Source organism: Phlebotomus papatasi, chromosome 3, assembly GCF_024763615.1.
Source record: "Phlebotomus papatasi isolate M1 chromosome 3, Ppap_2.1, whole genome shotgun sequence".
Lineage (NCBI taxonomy): Eukaryota > Metazoa > Arthropoda > Insecta > Diptera > Psychodidae > Phlebotomus > Phlebotomus papatasi.
Genome location: NC_077224.1, coordinates 86,968,652 through 86,987,945, shown reverse-complemented (window position 1 = coordinate 86,987,945; position 19,294 = coordinate 86,968,652). Strand labels below are relative to the sequence as shown.

The 19,294-nt window shown below is 33.2% G+C and overlaps 2 protein-coding genes across 7 annotated transcripts in view; one reads left to right on the top strand and one right to left on the bottom strand.

Moving 5' to 3' along the window:
• The window catches only part of LOC129806205 (sodium/hydrogen exchanger 6), a 37,081-nt gene extending 20,189 nt beyond the window's left edge, over window positions 1–16,892 (top strand). For 3 of the 6 annotated variants that reach the window (XM_055854621.1, XM_055854620.1, XM_055854617.1), the window contains 4 exons: window positions 1,436–1,551; window positions 11,101–11,209; window positions 15,218–15,331; window positions 15,882–16,892. In XM_055854621.1, the coding sequence (XP_055710596.1) occupies window positions 1,436–1,551; window positions 11,101–11,209; window positions 15,218–15,331; window positions 15,882–15,911 (369 nt within the window). In that variant the 3' untranslated portion in view covers window positions 15,912–16,892. Of the gene's footprint in view, window positions 1–1,435; window positions 1,552–11,100; window positions 11,210–15,217 lie in introns of all 6 variants that reach the window. The other 3 variants (XM_055854619.1, XM_055854618.1, XM_055854616.1) reach the window with 1 other exon arrangement.
• Window positions 3,791–7,187, bottom strand: LOC129806208 (luciferin sulfotransferase-like). The gene is made up of 2 exons (XM_055854623.1): window positions 6,464–7,187; window positions 3,791–4,402 (listed from the first exon to the last, which is right to left on the bottom strand). The coding sequence occupies exons 1-2, from the start codon at window positions 7,050–7,052 to the stop codon at window positions 4,023–4,025; spliced, it is 969 nt and encodes a 322-aa protein (XP_055710598.1). The 5' UTR covers window positions 7,053–7,187; the 3' UTR covers window positions 3,791–4,022.
• Window positions 16,893–19,294: the final 2,402 nt, after the last annotated feature.

The following is a 19,294-nucleotide window of genomic DNA, read 5'->3' as shown; positions in this document are numbered from 1 at the left end:
TCGTCCATACATCATTTTCCGCTCAGACTACGCTATCACTCCGATTTTGCCGTTTAAGTGTGAAAAAATTGATTTTTCCCATAATAACGCTTTGAAATCACTCAGATGCCAATTTGACTGCCTCTACTCCACCAAGACACTTAAAATAGGGTTTTAAATGGAAAGTCCCACAAAAGACAACAATTCTTTGATATAGTTGAAGTTCAACAAATGACTACTTGGGGAACTCTGGATGAAAAAACGAGTTAAGAAACAAAAAACCTCGATTATCTTGGCTTCTGAGTAATCGATGAGATCATGTTCTATAGGAAAATTATAGAGTACATTCTGGTCTACATTTCACCCATATATTACTTTTGTGCCAGTTCATCCAAATCCTTGATATTTTGGTTTAAATACATATTGGGAAAAATCTTTTATTCCTCCCTTCTATTCCCTCCGTTCCTTCCTTCCTTCAGGTCCCACGTTCGGGGCAAGGACTATGTCCCACACTCCCCTGTGTTCTCCGGTGAGAACACTCCCACGGAGGTTGAGATGGGAATTTGGGAGAGGTGGATGTGGCAGAGGTTACTCCGGAAAGCTCAGCATTGGGCTTGGTGTTCTTGGGGGCTCCCGGTGGCTTCAGTGGCTTCAATGCTTGGTGGTGATGATGGTGTTGCTGCTGGGGATTGGGCTGGTGGAGATGGGCGAGGTGATTGATGTTGCCTCCTCGGCGGTCAGTGGTGAAAGAGGCCGATTGGCGCTCTTTTACTCATCAGCTGCTGCTGATTTTTCTACCTCCTCTCCTCGTCGCTAGCGCCCTCGTCGCCTCAGCAGGGCAACACACTCCACAGTTTTAAATTTAAATATGTTGCGCTCGCAACATACAAAATTTGTATAATTTCACGAATTTGATTCAAGATAACTGAATGGCGTCTCCCAAAACTTCAGCTCTAAATCGAATTTGCATGCACTCCGAGTTAGCTCACGTTAAGAATCTCACCTACATAAGCCGGTTAGGATTATCTGTCCCTTTTGTTTTTGAATTCAAAATTTTAGTACAAGTTAATACGGTTTGAGTACTAACACGAATACCTCATAATATCAAGTTTAATCCCGCTTTTTTTATTCTTTTAGCCATTTGTAACTGATAAAAGATTGCTACAAAATGTTTAAAGTCTGATACTACTTACCTGAATTTTCCAGTGAAGGTTTCTGACGCTATTTCTTTGTTTGAACATTCAGCTGAAGATTTTCAACACCTCTTTTTTCCAAAGAAAAAAAAATCCTTTTCTTCACACAGAATTTTCTTCACATCTAATTCATCTACATTTTTGCGTTTGATTTTTTTACTTGTAATTTTTGCCTGATAAGATTTTAGCATGATTATGATAAGGAATTATGCGTGATGTAACAGGTTAGAGTGATGCGTATGTTCTTTTTTTTATGTGCGCAGGAGATCGAAGGTGCAGAAGCCGATGGGACTGGAGGAGCTGGTCAAAGTTCTGGTGATCCGAAGAAGAGTCATGATAAGGCATTTTTGGCAAGAATATGGGGCAATTTCGATACAAGGTAAGAATTTATTGCAATTGCCAATTAATCATCATTAATTTGTGATGTGAGTGAAGGGGGGACTTTTGAGTGAGAGATTGTGACTGGATTTTGATATAAAAGTGTTATATTGGGGGGGCTATTTCTGTTCGATTATCAGGTAAATGCTTCAAGTAGGCACACCTCTAGATAGCCATCATCTTCAATCATGGGCTATAGAGAGAGGGAGATATCAGTGATAAGGAAGCACGGGGTGGGAAGTGAATTTTGATTGTGCTCAAATATCATGTGAATGAGTCATATGGGGAATATATTTTTCAACTGTGATTTCTTCATAATCACAGCCATTGCAATCAGGAGGTTGGGTCAGTCAAATTGAATTGACTTGAACTTTATAGGGAATAATGTTTAAAATATCCTTGATTCTGAAATTAATCAATCATTGACCATTTTAGTACAAAAGAGTGATTTTAGTACAAAAGAGTGATTTTAGTACAAAAGAGTGATTTTAGTACAAAAGAGTGATTTTAGTACAAAAGAGTGATTTTAGTACAAAATAGTGATTTTAGTACAAAAGAGTGATTTTAGTACAAAAGAGTGATTTTAGTACAAAAGAGTGATTTTAGTACAAAAAAAAGTGATTTTAGTACAAAAGAGTGATTTTAGTGAACTCAAAGTGACTTCGCCATACTTTAAAATCCATTTATCTGTTTTCGAAATATACCTAGCTCGCACTACCTAGTTGGCCCTTCTAAACCAAATTCGACGAGATTTTAAGCTTTGAAGTTGGACTTACTTAACCAAGTTCGAAGAAAATTATACTTCGAAGTAGGGCTTTCCAAACCAAGTTCGAAAAAACTAACCTTTGAAGTTTGGCCTTGTCAATCAAGTTCTAAAACATATTTGAGTTTTGAAGAAAATTGAGCTTACAAGTTTGACTTTGTAAATAAAGTTCGAAGAAAATTAAGCCTTGAAGTTAGGCTTTCTCAACCAAGTTCGAAGAAAATTGAGCTGTGATGTTGGACCTTCTAAACGAAATTCGAAGAATTTTGAACTAAGCCAAATTCAAAAAATTAAGCTTTGAAGCTGGGCCGTCTAAACAAATTCGAAGAAAGTAAGCTTTGAAGATGGACCTTCGAAACCTAAACCAAGTTCGAAGATAATTGAGTTTTAAAGATGAACCTTCTGAACGAAATTCGAAGAATTTTGAGTTTCGAAATTGTACCTTCTTAACCAAATTCAAAGAAATTAAGCTTTGAAGATGGATATTCCGGACCGGGTTAGAAAAAATTGAGCTTTGAAGTTCGGCTTTCTAAATCAAGTTCGAAAAAATTGAGCTTTGAAATTTGGCCTTCCAAGTCCCAAGAAGTATTAAGCTTTGAAGATAGTCTTTTTCTAAAGCAAATTCAAAGAAAATTAAGCTTTCAAGTTGGGCTGTCTCATCCAAGTTCGAAAAAATATTAAGCTTTGAAGTTTGACTTTCTAAATCAAGTTCGAAGAAAATTAAGCTTTGAAGTTGGGCTTTTACAACCAAGTTCAAAGAAGATTGATTTTTGAAATTGGACACTCTAAACCAGTTTAAAAAAAGCTTTAAAATTGGATATTCTGAACCGGGTTCGAAGAAAATTGAGATTTGAAATTCGGCTTTTTAAATAATTTTCGATAAAAATTGAGCTTTGAAATTTGGCCGTCTAAACCAAGTTCGAAGAAAATTAAGCTTTAACGTTGGAACTTTTGAAGCAAGATTAAAGAAAATTAAGCTTTGAAGTTTAGCCTTCTCAAAAAAGGTTCTAAGAAATATTAAACTTTGAATTTTGGCTTTCTAAATCAAGTTCGAAAAATATTAAGCTTTGAAATTGGATTTTTCTAAATCAAGTTCGGAGAAAATTGAGCTTTGAAGTTGGACTTCCAAAATCAAGTTCTAAATAGAGCTTCGAAGCTAGACCTTCCGAATTAGACTCAAAGGTAACTTACGTCGGACAAAAAGGTTTTTTTAATTTAAATTTTTATGAAGCTTTTATACTAACCGAATTCCCGGTTAAAGAATCACAGCTCCCATAAGCTTGCTCAAGCTTATCACAACGTTTTTTTTATTGCTCGTAATAGGTTTACAGCTCCTGAGCCAGCAAAGAAAAATGTCCATGAATCACGTGGACTTATTAAATGATTTGCGCTTTTTTGCTAAAGCGTGGGAACAACCGATTTGTGGATTTCATTGATAAGGAAATGGGCTCAAAGTCAGGGGTATTAAAAAAAAGTCTTTGACTCAGGCAATTGAATATTTTTTTTAATTTATTTACAAAATATAAAGAAAAATTTATCGACTTAAAAGCTATCTATATACAATTATAAATAGGGCTCTCTTAAGTTAAGATTGATCCTAATGAACCTTAAAACGATTTAAAAAAAAGACAAAAATACGAAGGAGAGTTTGATGAATCTTTCGATAAATACGAAAGAAAGTCAATTTTTTCTTCTTTTTTTTTTGGGAATCACATTGAGAATCTAAAGTCTGAATCACCGAGTTGATCTAAACTCCATTTGTCAAAACGTTCAATGAGTTCGGGAGTCATTTCCTTCTTAAATGTCCCACTTTCGCCTTTCCGGAGGAGTTTGTACTTGAAGAATGGCACTGATCTCTTGAGGGGTGTCTCACTGATTGACTTGTTCTTCTTCATTGAGTCAAAAGACAAATGGTGACTGAGACGAGTTATTTGGTCTTCTGTTAGGGATTTTCCCATGAATTTTGCTGTCTTGGCTATAACAGCTGGCAGATCTTTCTTCATTTCCTCGTATGTTAAGAAGAGGACATTCTCCTCATGTCTCATGCTCCAGAAGTCCAAGACATGGCTGTGGAATGGAGCGTAGATAGCTGAGAAGGAAGATAAAAACGGGATGTTAGTTTAAAAAGTCTTCAGAATCTAAAAATTTTGAGTTTTTTTTGCCTAAGTACCGCGAGTACTAAACTCTTTTAGTACAAACTTTAGTACAGGTTATGCGAATCAAATACAACTTTAGTGCAAATATTTTTTCCAAGAGATTAATTTTAGTTAACAAAAATTATTTAATTGGAATCATGCAACTGTATGGACTTTAGTACAACTTTTCAGCATTTAGTACAATTTTCAAATTATAATTACAGTTTCAGCACGAATTTTTTTTTTTCATGAAAAGTGAAATTTCATCATTCGATTTAGTATAAATTTTGCCGTTTTTATATGATAATACAACTATTACACGGTTTTTAGTACAAGTTCTGAAATTTAAATGCAATTGGCGTGAATATAATTTAGTTTTACATTGAAACGTTTTGAGAAAACTAGAAATTTTGGGATAAAGATACACGAGTTTTAAGTTATAGTAATCAAATTCATACAATTTGCTTTTTTAGTACAAATCTTACGATCCTTATAACAAAATATAAAAATACGTAAATGTTTTTTTTAATACAAATTCTATGTTTTATATACGGATAACTCGAATATCCAGCAAAAGTCAGAATGGATGCGTGTTGTGTATACAAAAGGTTTTTAGTAGAATATTTTAGTACAATTGGTATAAATTAAACTATTCAAAAATTGAATACCACGTATATTAGCCGTTATTCGCATAAATTTCCGCAAAGTTCTAGTAAAGAAAATCCTGATTTTAGGACAAGTTTTACCGCTTTAGTAGCGAAGGAATTAGAATGGATGTGGAAACGACAAAGTATTTAGTACAACATATTAGTACAAAATGTCGGTGTAAATCAAACTATTAAATATCAAATATTAGCAGTTCGAATATTAGCCGTACCTATTAACAAATAAGACAAAGTTTTTAATAAAGAAATCTACTTTTTTTTAGTACAAGTCCTTAAATTTCATTGTTTTCTTATATCTGGCAATTTTAGTACATATTAAGCAAAGTCAAATCCTTTTTGAAAAACTTCCAATAAATTAATTCGGCTAAAAATTAAAATTGAAAAGTCATGAATGTCATTTCAGAGGGTATAAGTTTCGCTTTATAATTTTAAATACGTATATTTTAAATGATTTTAGAACTAATAGTTCAGTGTAAACAACACAAGTTTCTTCACAATTCTATTTTATTGCAAAGTCGATATTGAATGTCGGAAACATCTAGCGCGGCCTTACGTCAAATCTGTGGAAGTGAATAAAAGTTTTCCAAATGTTCGATAATTTTAGTACAAAGTTTACTAATTTCAGGAGCATCTAACAATGTCAGAACTTGTTTTTCAATAACACTTTATAGTTAATATTTGACCATTTGTATTTTAGTACAGATCAAGCAAAAAATTAAGAATGGTAGCTATATTTTTTTAGTACAAACGCTGTGAATTCATCATGAATGTCGGGGAAATATCTTGCGATCCTGTTCTAAAAACATTGAACAATTTTAGTACAAAGTCCACGAATTGATTGTGAATTTAATGAACATCCACGTATTTTAGAAGAAGTTTTAGTACATCTACAGTTTTAGTCAGGGGCATGACATTTCCTATGTTTCCCATAGGTTTCTAGCACGCCGAAAAAATTTTTGAGTTTATTAGCTGTTTTCTGTCATTGTAGAATGAATTTGCAAAAAAATACTAATACAAAATAAAAGCCAATTTAATAACGAAGAGGCAACCGAAAACCTCAAATTGGCAACCTACGTAGCTTTGAAGATATCTCGTGAAATGTGTACGAAAACAGCAAAAAATTTACACTAAAACTGGTGGCATTTTTCAGAACTAATGTCACCCCCCTAGTTTTAGTACAGATTTTAGAACAATTTCAATTGAAAATTTTTGTTCAAACTTGTATTGCTTTAGTATGAATGCCCCGAATACCTGATAACCGCGATCTTGATCACGATTTTTTTTATTACTTTTGTAATTTGTAACTGATAAAGGCTTTCTATAAAATGTTCAAAGTCTGATATAACTTACTTGAATTGGCCATGAAGGCTTCCATCATGTCATTAAAATTAGCTTTCCATCCTTGCATCCTGGACATAAAGTGATAATTGGAGATGGCAGCATCTTTGGGATTTCTCGTGCAGTAGATTACTTTTGGTTTAACTGTCCAGATTTCTGTGGGCAGTAGATGGGCTGGAAGGTGGGATTTGATGTATCTCCGTCCCTTGAGATCATCACATTGTCTCACTGAATTGGTTTTGCTAATGACTGCCACAGAAGATAATTCTATTTGGGGAAAACGTTCGGGAAGGGGAATCTTTCGACCACGCTCAAAATCCAAATCATTTCCAATCATCCAGACCATTTCCTGGGTCCAGGTGGTGCCACACTTTGGGAATGTCACCACAAACACATCATCTTTGCGCACTTTAAAGTTGAGAATATCATCTGCCCATTCGCTGTACATTGCAGGAAGGAGGCAAGGTTTCATTTGCCAATTGGCTGTACATGGTTCAAGGGGACGTGCTAAGGGTAGAACACGTTTAAAGTCCAGGAAACGATTGAATATCAAACTCTTCCCGTATGTTATCCTTGGGATATTTTCACACACAATTGGCATGTTTTTTTCCAATCACTTTTCCACCTTTTTCACTATAAAATCCAATCCAATAGGGTTTGACGGTTGAAGAGTGTTCTGACCACAATTCCTGCGCGTCCGATTCGCATTTGACAATTTCACAGTGTCGACTGAATTGAAGTCCGCGGAAGCAGCTGTTGATATATGGGCTGCTAGTTAGAGGGTGGGTGGGCAGATACAAACTATCTGTACCTTGATTATCAGGTGAGTCGCCTCACGGTGGAAAACACCGTGAGAGGGACAGTGTGAGTAATTCAGGTGATAACACCAAATTCACTTAATATTTTTGTCTGTAAAAATATTTTGCTTGGATTAATCTTGGCAAAGAAAAGTAGCCGCAAAGTCTTTTCTTGCTGGAAATCCCTAAAAGCGTTACAAAATGAATTAAGAGAGCCACTAAGGTGTTCTAAAAACTTTATAAATTTTAGCACATATTCGTTGCGCTCACAGTCACAGTTTAATTCTCCAAATGTGTCTTGGCTAAAATGTCGTTGGTGTTCGAAAAATTAAAACCGAATTTCGAATTTTCAAACTGACTTTTTTTATACGAAAGTGCCAAAAAATTCATGTAGTCTTTCCGTAAAGAAGTAGATCTTGAAAAATTCGAAAATCTATTTGAAGATCCAAAAAAGAGACTTTCTTACTTCTTGATAGTTCCGCAAGGTGGCGGAAGTTACATCCTATTCGAATTTCGAAGTGCTCAAGTGTCAAAATGTGTCGGTCTTCACATTGTTGTGAGGAAAAAAACAGAACAACCATGTTTACTGTTCTTGTCCCGGCATTTAATCACTGAGTAACTCTTTTGCCAGCTTTTTAGTGTGATATTAGATAAATTTTCCCCACTTTGTTCGAAAATTTAGTATGAAAATTTGAAATTGAATTTGAATTCTTCGAACATCAACGAATTTTTGTGCAAATAGAGTTCCATTTACATTTTATCCAAGACACTACTGGAGAATCAAAATCTACTTCTGTTTGAGCCCAGAGAAGATATTTTTACTTCTCTTTTACTCCGCATGGTGGTCGAAGTATTTCGTATTCGAATTTCGAAACGTCCCGAGTGTAATGTATCTGTTCTGGGTTTGTTTTGGGAAAAATTCCATTGTAGTTCCCTTCGTAATCATTTGAGTAATGGTGCTATTTCAATGAAAAATGAAAGGGGGAATTCTTTCTCATGAACACGTTTTTAGTACATGGCTGTTCTTATGTGCTTCTGCGTACTCAACTTATCTTTGTTTTGGTTCTTGTCATGATTGTTTAATGGTTTTGATCCGGAACGAGGACTGGGGAAACAATTGAGACAAGAACGAACACAAAGAAAAGTCGATTAATATAAGAGCAGTCATGTACTAAAAAAAATCTTCAAAGGAAAAATATCGCCTTTTACCCGCCTTGTCTAAAAATTTAGTTCGAAAATTCGAACTATTAATTATGATTGGGTGAAAATAAAGACGTCTTCTTCGATATCCACTTTATTCTCTCTTCTTTTTATTGTTACTCGATTTTCATATGATTGCTCTCCTTGCTCTCCATCTTTGTTTTTTATCGGATATCTATTCGTAATATTTATGATTTTATGCTGCTAGGAATTTCTCAGGGTCACATTTTTGACCAAAGTGATATAAACATTTCTTATGCGATAAATTATGATCTTTTGACAATTGGGCAAAAAGTGATCCACATTACCCAACATATTGAAAGATAAACTTTCAGTCAAATGAATATAAACATTTTTTTATAATCTTCTATCGATGCAAAAATGGGAACACTCAAATTCAGTGTATATTTGGGAGCATCTCATATAGATTTCAAATTATGACGTCAAATTATGATGATACTGATCTCTAGGCGTATTGGTACTCAACCTCATTTTTCTGGCTGTCCTTAATGGCACTTAAGAGAAATTGCTTCAAGTAGGTTATTCCTACCAGTAAAATTGCCCATTAGTATTAGGATTGGCATTATAGATTCTGAGCGGCACCGATTCCTTCTCAGAACGTACCTAATCTTAAACAATAAATTTACATCATCTGAATTAGAAAGCGTGCACTCTAGTGGAGTAATACGTACAATAAGATATTACTGTTCATATTAATTGTTTTCTGAACCATCTGAGAAGCAATTCGAGCAGTTTTCCATGCGTGCCAACTGTGTATCGGGCAGTTTTCGAGTAGTTTTCATGTCTGCCAACTTTGCATGCCAACAGTATTCGAAGTTGGCAAATGCAAGTGGGAGGCAAGATCTTATATGTGACACCATGGCAAGGCATTCATTCTTCGAGATTTAATTAAGGCTTTGCATTTATACTGACCCTCACTGAGCCTAATAAAGCCAACTTACATTGTATTACTTATATTACCATCTATTTTTTGAATCTATTTTGAGTCAGTTAATTGCGCTAAGTCAGTTAATTTTGCGGAAATTACACTGTTGGATTTCTAGCTCACTGCAATAAAACTCATAAAAATAAATTTAGCTACTTGTGAAAATTCTCGCAGAAATTGTATTAGTGGACTTCAAGTGCATTGCAATAAAATTCAGAAAATTCTTCATTCTAGCAATTTATTGTACTTCGTAAGGAGTGATAGTTGAAATAAAATAATCCACTTACAGGAATTGCACTGAATTACACTACAATAAAACTTCGAAAAATCTTATTTCTAGCAGTTTCTTGTGCCTTTTTCATAAGTGCCTTTTTGAATTCAAAATAACTACCTGAGGAAATTTCTTCTTCTTTCCACCAGTTTCTTGTACTTTTGTATGGATTCTAAGGGATGCTAGTTGAAATAAAATTACCCACTTACGGGAACTTTTACAGAAATTACTCTGGTGGATATTTAGCGCACTACAATAAAACTCCGAAAATTCCTTTTTCTAGCAGTTTCTTGTGCTTTCGGGTCCCTTGTTGTAATAAAACTAGCGAATTACGGATTTCACGAGAATTACACTGGTGGAATTTTAGCGCACTACAATAAAACTCTGAAATTCTGATTTCTAGCAGTTTCTCGTATTTTTAAATACGTCTTTTATTTAAATAAAATTAGCCAATTATCGTAATTGTCGCAGGAATAACACTGGTGGACTTTAAGCTCAAATAGAACTCCAAGAAATCTTCTTTCTAGCAGTTTCTTGTACGTTTGCATCGGCCTCTTGTTGAAATAAAATCACCCATTTCCCGGAAATTTCAGTGGAAATTATGTCGTTGAAGTTCACAACGTACTTTAATAAAAACTCCGAAAAAAATTCTAACAGTTTCTTCTAAAGCTTTGCATATTAATTGCGATTATTTCCAGGAAATAACTAAATTTCCCAAAATATTTGTATCAGTTGATTCCAGACTCTCCTCTGTTTTTTTTTTATTTTTTTTGAAGACTTATTAGTCCAATAGGTTAAAGCGACAACTTAATCACGATTTAAAAAGACGTAAAAATTTTTCACATTACTGCTCGAATTCCGTGTTTGTATTTGTGTTATTTTTTTTATCGTGGATCAAGGATACGAAGTTGCGGAAAAACCATAAAAATTACCCAATAAAATGCTCAAAAGAGGGAATGTGGTTGGAATAAAAATAATCTAATAGGTCGATAACATAGATAACAGACTATTATAGATTCCGAAAGCGAAAGGGAAGATAGTGAGTGAGGAAGAAGGGAAACCTGAGGGATTTTTTCCGCGAAAAAAAATCTACAATCTCTAAGCTCGATGTTAATCCTCTTGGATCCCTCCTGCTCTTTCCTCGTAAATCACAGTCCGGAGGGAAAATGTAGTGTGAAAATTTTATCATAAAAATTCAAGTTCAACGATCATTGTGAGTTTGTGTGAGAGATAATAAACGAAAAAAAAATGAATTTGCTAAGTTCGGGAGCACCTGATTGAGGGCCCTCGAACGCGAGCCTCTTATCGGACTTTTTATTATTGCAATACTCTATCGATTTTTTTTTTACCGGGCAAACTCTGAGTTCTTGTGATCTAGTTCGTGAGTTAGGAAAAATATTAGTGATCCACAATCTTTTGGTTGTTCACGTTGCAGGTACATGAAGCCACTACTAACACATTCAAGACCAACTCTGCTGGAGACTCTTCCCGTCTGCTGTGGACCCTTGGCCAGACTCCTGACCACAACAGAACAATTGACTCAGGTTTGTTTGCTTTTTTTTTTAATTAATCATCACTCTAATCAGGTCATATAACACTGACTCACTTAAGCTTTAACTCAAAAGCTCGCCGTGGTGATTCCCTTTTGGGTTCACAATTCTTTAAAGAATTATTTAAGGAATTTGTGTGACTCATGCGAAAATACATTTAAACACTTTCGTGAGAGTTATGCAATTTTTGAATTTAGTTCAATTGATTTTATTTGATGATAGAGAAATGCCCATTCATTATTGGATGTAATTGCTGTGTTATGCAAGATAATCGATTTTATTATCATTGGTGAATATCTTGAGTGTTTTTGTTCATTTCCCACAGAATGCCTTCTTTGGTTATACGACAAAATTTGCTATCAGTTGTGGGAGTAAAAACCAAAATAATAGTATTAATATATTTGAAAAATTCGGCATACCAAAATTATTAGTCACGCCCCTTTTTTTTATTTATATCCAACTAAAGTTGGTAGGCTTTAGCATCTTGAATCTGCATTAATAAAATAGTGCAATACCGGTAAGATTTATTCCCGAAGTTTCACGCCCATTTATACTATTGGCCACGCCCCCAACAGTAGGGGAAAGTTCTGTCCCTTCGAACGTTCATGCCTTCGAATAAGATGATTTTATTTTGGTTTTCGGAAGAGATTTACACTAAATTATCACGGAATTATCAACAATTGATGATAAGCCAACTAATATTTAATAGAAATGTGTAAGTCTCTTAGGAAAACTTAAAGAAAAATCACATTATTCGAAGGCATGAACGTTCGAAGGGAGAGTACTTTCCCCTATTTACATGTAGAACGAAAATAATGTTAGGGGAAAGTACTCTCCCTTCGAACGTTCATGTTTTCGAATAATGTGAATTTTCTTTTAGTTTTCCTAAGAGACTTACACATTTCTATTAAATATTAGTTGGCTTATCATCAATTGTTGATAATTCCGTGATAATTTTGTGTAAATCTCTTACGGAAAACCAAAGAAATTCACATTGTTCGAAGGCATGAACGTTCGAAGGTAGAGCACTTTCCCCTACTTCTCCCGAAATTTGTCGAAATTAGCTGCAATTTATAGCCCCAAAAAGGTCTTACGATAAGAAAGCAAATAAAAGTTCAAAAGTTGTGGGTATGGATCATATAAACAAGTAGGCGGGGCTTCACAAGGTGTGTCCGCATCTACACTTTCCCTTTACAGGAGAGAATCTCTTAACGAAAATTTCTGCCAATATGTATAGAGACTCTTAATTTATCAAAATTTGTCAGACAGAGCGAATGATACCCAAACTGATAATCTTCACCCTAATCTAGGGATTCCTAGTTCAATCCTCGATAGAAGCCAAGAATTTTATTTTTGGTTAAAATTGAAAATTTGAAAAAAAAAATGAAGAAAGATCTTGTTTGTCTTTCTCTTAATGTTATCAACTGAAAATCTTAAAAAAAAAAAACTAATTACTTTTGGGTGAAGCTTAATTTTTGAGTTGGCGCAGTGTCTATTCCTGCACTGAGAAAAAAATGAGGCTACAATTAACTTTTTTTCGTCATAACTTTAACACTTTTCGGGTGTAAAAATATATTAACATTTTTTAATGTTAATTTTACATCTTTTGAGGGTAAAATCAACATGAAAACATAATACACCTAAAAAGGGTAATATTCACACCGATTTCGGATCAATACTGCAGAGTAAAATAAACGTTTTCGGAATGTTATTTTGACTTTTTCGGATTTCTCTCAGTGTGTAGCAGAAATTCGAACAATTCATTTTTTTCTATGTTCCTAATGAATTTGACTAACTTTTAAAATATAATATTTTAATAGGTCAGACTAATAAAAATCATATTGAAAAAAATGAGTTGTTCGAAGTTTGTGTCGTCCAAAAGTAGCTCGCTTTCCCCTAAAGTCGTAATTTTCGGATAGACTCTGTCATAAATTGACATCCGAACGATTTATGTCGCCTCATTTTTCTGCCAAAACAAGTGAAAAATCAATTTTCGTCAGTAAAAAGATCAGTAGAAAATGAGATTTCGATTAGTAAAAATTCAAATATAGCCAAAAAAATTAATTTTCATCAGTAAACAAGTCAATTTCTGTCAGCGATATTAAAAAAGAAAACAAGATCATCAAAAAACTAAATTTAACAAGGAAAATATCAATCGTGGTCAAGAAATCTGCATTTTCTTCATTTTAATCAGGAAAGTAATAAAATGTTGGTCAGTAAAAAACGTAATTTCAATCAGTAAAAAATTTACATAATTTAGCAGATAAAAAATCGATTTCCATCAGTAAAAAAAAAACAGTATTAAAAAAATGATCAGTAAGAAAATAATGTTTATCCTGAAAAAAGTCAATCTTGATTAGTAAAAAGACAATTTTAATCAAGAAGAAATTGATTTTGATTAGTAAGTCAGTAAAAAATTGAATTTCGTTCAGAAAAAAAAATAAAATTTTGCCGATAAAAAATCAAATTCCGTCAGTAACTAAAAGCAATTTTGGTCTTTGTTATTAAAAAAAAAAGAATTTATTCATCAAGAAAACTGGAAAGAAAAAATCATTCTTGTCCAGTAAAAAGCAACTTTTATTCAACATAAAATTGATTTTGATCACACAGTAAATATTGATCAGTAAAAATAGATTTTCGATCAGTAAAAAATTCAAATTTTAACCGAAAAAATTGATTTTCATTCGTAAAAAAAATCAATTTTGATCAATATCAATAAAAGTAGTTTTTTTCAGTGAATTTCGATCCGTGGAAAATTTTAATTTTGTCAGCAAAAATTGTTTTTGGCTAGTAGAAAAGAATGTCAGTAAATAATGGAAATTAATTAGTAAGAAAAACAAATTTGGTCAGTAAAACAATTAATTTTGATGACTGGAAAATATATCATGGTTAAGAAAAACAAAGAAATTTTCACCAGTAAAAAATCGAATTTGGTCAGTAAAAAATTCATTTTACATTATTTTTTTAATTTTTGTAATGGTAACAGGATTTTCTCGATTTTCTTCTAATCAAATAGAATTTATCCACTCAATTGATAGATTTTTTATAGATCGAAATTACAGTTTTTGGCTTCAAAATTTAATATCCCTTTCTCAAACGCTTTGCATATGCATATCTCAGTTTTCCGCATTCCAAATGCGGTTGAACTAAATTGAATATATTGTGATGTTTAAAATCAAAAGAAAAGAAGATAGATGCTGCAAAGTTTTGAGAAAGAAAGATGTGAATTTCGACTTCATGAAATTCACCTTTATGGCTCTGGCACACCTTTTAGATCAGGAAAATTTCATGAAATCAAAATTCGCATCCCTTTCTTTCTCACACGCTTTACATATTACTATCTCATTCTTTCACACTCCAAATTTGATTGAGCTTAATTGAATTTGTTGTGATGTTTAAAGGAAGAAGAAAAGTACGAAAAAATGAGATAGTCATATGCAAAACTTTTAAGAAAGAAAAAGATTCTAATTTCGACTTTAGGAAATTTTCCTGATCGAAAAGGTGTGCCGGAGCCATTACTGATTAAATATAATTTTGAATTAAAATTCACTTTTCTTTCTTTCTAAAACATTCTTCATATTTCTTTATCCGTCTTTTCCATTCAAAATTTGGTTGGACAAAATTAAATTTGTTGTGACATTCGAAGGGTGAAGAAGAAGATCTAGCACTCGAGTGCTAAAGAAGGAGACAGACATACGAAAAAAGATGAATTTTGATTTCATGAAATTTTCCTGATCTAAAAGTGTAGCGGAGCCATTACCAACCAGTTTTTTTTTTATTTATTTGCCATTTTTACTAAAAATATTGTCCGTGATCGTTGTCGGCTTTGTGACATAAAAATGTGTCATAGAAAACGCGATTTAAAAAATGGCACACGACCAGACTCGAACCCGGGACCTTTCTGTCAGGTGTCCTTGGCTAATCTACTGCTCTACTGCCGTTTCTGCCGAATGTGAGATCTTTCTCATCATCATGTCGCTATTTAAACGTTCTTTTTTCTAGAATGGCGTAGCTAGACGCACAGATTCTGACTCTGATCTGTGCATCGAGGAGGATTCAAATTATCGGGGTGCGGGCGGAAGTGAGGCGCAGGGAAGAAGAAATTCAATAAGTCGTGTAAGTATTCGGCTGGTATCTGATGAGAGAAACACTTTTCTTGCCAGTTACAAGACAAGAGATTGAGACAAAGTGGTGGATTTGCAATGGCTGGAGGCTAATCCGATGCATCCCATTAACCATCTACATCTGTAGATTTTAGTGATTCGCCAAAAAAAAAGATGGAACATGTTAATTCCTGTATTAATCCTCAATTAATTTATTTGTTTTTTTCTTTTTTCTTACTATTTTGCATGCCTGCGACTTTTTCCACCATGGAAGAATCCTAATCAGACTATCAATGAATTTCACTTCTTTATGTGAGAGAAAAAAAGAGATGAATTAATTAATTAATTATTTTCTGCTGAATGCAAATTCTTCAATTTAACTATTGACACCATTAACACTGTGTTATAGCTAATTTCTATTACTCTCAAATGTGCAACAAGGGGACCAGTATTTTGGTTTTTTGGTGATGTTTTTAATGCCATTTTTTTTGTTACTTCAAAAGTATTTTTTTTTTTTAGTTTAAGATTTTATTTAATTGGTTGCATTTGATATATTTTTCTAGATACATCGACAACATCTCTCAGCAGCTTAAATGTTGTTCATTTTTTTCTTGTTTTGCGGTTTATTTCTTCTTTTGTTTATAATTTTATTTAATTCTTTGTTGGAAGATGACAATTCCTACGGAAAAGATGTGTTATGTAATTTTTAAGATGGATTTTATTTATTAAAAAGTAGATCCTTTAGAATCGATTCACACTAGTCAGATGTGGTTTGTGAGGGAATTTTTATTTACACATTTGGGGGTTTAGTTTTATTTAAGAATTAAAAAAAATAAATAAATAAAAAGATGATTAAAAGAAAAAAAAGAAGAGTATAAATATTGAGAATAACCATATTCCAGTTTGTATTGATATAAAAGTAAGAAAAAAAATTGGTGTGCAAAATCCAGTTTAATTTATTTATTAAAAAAAAAGATAAATTAAAAAAATGCTTTACTTAGCCCAGATGGAATAAGAAAAATAAGAAATGAAAAATGAATATGATTGAGATCATGAGTCAAAGAGACAGAAAATCAAATGTGATAAAGTATAAGAAATTTCGTGAATTTTAGCATGATTTTATTACACGTACAAGTTAAAAAAAATACAAGAATTTCGACAATATCTTTGTTTTCTTAAGACGATGACAAAATATGCAAGAAAAATTGGTAGATTATTCGGCAACATATTTTTTTTTTTTTTAGTAAAGACAACAACCGTAATAATCAAGACACATAACCACTTTTTTTTAGCTTTCATATTGAATTAGACAGTAAAAAAAGAAAAACGTCTATGCCGAATACAAGCCATATTTTTTTGTTTTCAAATAACAAGATTTTATTAAAAAAAAAATAACGAAAGTTACCTAGAAAATACAAAGATTTGAAATAAAGAAATACCTTTAATTTGAGGCTGTATCACTTTTAAGTTTAGTTTGTATAAATTACAATAAAAATAGATAGAGTTGCTAAATATCAACATGTAGCTATTTAATGTAAAATTTCCAATTTTCAATAAAAGAATCCTTGAGAGTTGTTCATTGTTTTTTCTTTCTTCTTGGGATTTATCGCTGGGAATGGAACAGCCTAAATGGCATAAACCAGACCACAATTGCAAAGAAAGTCTAAGCCGTCGAGCAATTTCAATACTAAATGTCGTTGATAATTTTAAAAAAATTACATGGACTATAGTGCGACTCAAGTGTCAAATTTAAAACCAAATATGGACTATAGCGAGACTCTACTGTATATTCTCTTTATCGGTCAAAGATGTTCTAGAATTTAAGCGCTAAAAATGTAACTAATTGGCATTCAGTGGAGAAGAAATAAATTGATCTGGTATCGAGTGATAGAGAGATACGCGATCCCTTGACCTACAGCCACCATCCCAGCAGTAGCAGCAGTATCTTGTGATAGTGTCCGCGTGTCTGCGCAATTTTGTCAATTTGTAATTAATTTAAAAAAAATAGTGTTGGCCTTGTGCAATATCTCTTACGGCCTCTACACACCAGAGAAATTTATGTCCATATCGAATCAAATTCCTTCACGCTGTGTAGGAAAAACTCTTCAATATGGACATAAATTTCTCTAGTGTGTAGAGGCCATTAGCTGACTATACATTAGACATAATTTATTGAAATATTTCGTTTCAATATCAAATATTGACAAAGATTGCCTCCACATTGCAAAGATTTATTGACATGAATGTTTCTATATTGAAGAAAATTGTCCAGTGTGTAGGCAAATATTGAAATATTTGTTTCAATATGGAACATTTTATTTCATTATTTTGAATGGCTACAAACTAGGCCAAATTATGTCAATAAAAAATTTCAGTCATATTGAAATAGCATTTCAAAGAAATTCTAAATATCAAATTGATTTGATATTTCCTTCAATATTTTCAATGGTCAGGTCAGGAATCTTCTTCCTTCAAAACATCACAGAACTGCCAGATTTTCCTTGTTTATGAATGAAAACACATCCAAGATCAAAATCAAAGTCAAGACACATCTCTCCAGCTTCCTCCAGAAAATCCCAGATTCTTGAAATTTGGTTACATATTTTGTTCAATCTCCTTAAGAACCCAAATTAGTCAGCACTAATCACCTGCTTCCTACAGAAAATCTCAGAACTTCTGGGATTTTCTTGAAAATTATACCCAACACACTTCAGATACTTTCTGTGGTCAGAGGATTCTTCTGGAGCTTCCTTCAGGAAATCCCAGATCTTCTGGGATTTTCTTGTAATGTCAAAAACACTTCAGATACTCCAGGAATCCTCTAACCACGGAATGTATCAGAAGGGCTTTGGGCATAATGAACAAGAAAATCCCAAAAGATCTGGGCTTTGCTGGAGGATGCTCCAGAAATCTTCTGTTCAACTTGGGTATTTTTGGGTGTTCTTGGCAAAATACGGAAGAAAATCCCAGAAGATCTGTGAATCCCTGACTAGACTGGTGTTTTTAATATTGAAGTTTTGAAGTTTTAATATTGAAGTCAATTTGTTCAGTGTGTAGGCAATTATTGAAATATTGGTTTCAATATTCGCTTCAATATTGAAGTTTCTTTTCAATGTCACTTTGAAATGCTATTATTTCAATAATTTGCCGAAACATTCAGGAAGATGTTCGGGTTCGATCCAAAGGTGTTCTAAGGCAAGATTCTGAATTTGATTCAGCCACTTTGTCCTAGGTATGCTTCGAGGTCGATATATCCTCACAATACACTCAGTCCCGGCATTAAGTCCTTCGGGATTATGCACCTGACGGAATTAAGCACACACAATTATGCAAGTTTGCCTACCTTTGGGAGTAATTTATGAGATCATTTTTGAAATACGCCTGAATGAATACTATGTTACGACGCGCGAAATTTGAAAACATTTTGCTACTTTTTCATAATAAAACTTTAATTTCTTTTATTAAGGTAATTTTTTTTTTAAAATATTCTAAACATTTAGTGAAGATCTCTGGCCAAAAAGTATTGTTTGTTAATGCATTTCTATTAAATAGTTTAATCTTTTTGTTTGAACTACTTTTACTCTGCCCGAAATTCGTTCTACGGCGATTTATTCAAAAGAAAGCCCCTGCAGGTATGCAAATTTTCTCGATGCATAATGCCATTTCGCGCGTTTTTTTCAGTCTCGAAAACGTGCATTAATGCCGGGATCTAGTGTAGCTTGCATAGCTTTTTTGGGGAATCTTTTGCAAATTTGGTACTAATTGTCAGCGCCACTTGAGGCAAAAAACAGCGCCCTCATGCGAAGGAAAGTTGTGCCAACATTGCAATATAAACAAAAGAGAACAAAAAAAACGCATTCAATATGACGATCCCAACATCCCAACCTTAACAGGTTAGTATTTTTTCACATAATTTTTGTAAAAGATGTATATTTGTTTAAATATTTTAATATTTAATTCCTAAGTAAATTCGGCT

Coding starts and splice junctions, on each gene's coding strand:
- LOC129806208 (XM_055854623.1), bottom strand. CDS start 7,052: ATGCCAATTGTGTGTGAAAATATCCCAAGGATAACATACGGGAAGAGT. Junction 4,403..6,463: donor AGCCTTCATGGCCAATTCAA/GTAAGTTATATC, acceptor CTTCCTTCTCAG/CTATCTACGCTCCATTCCAC.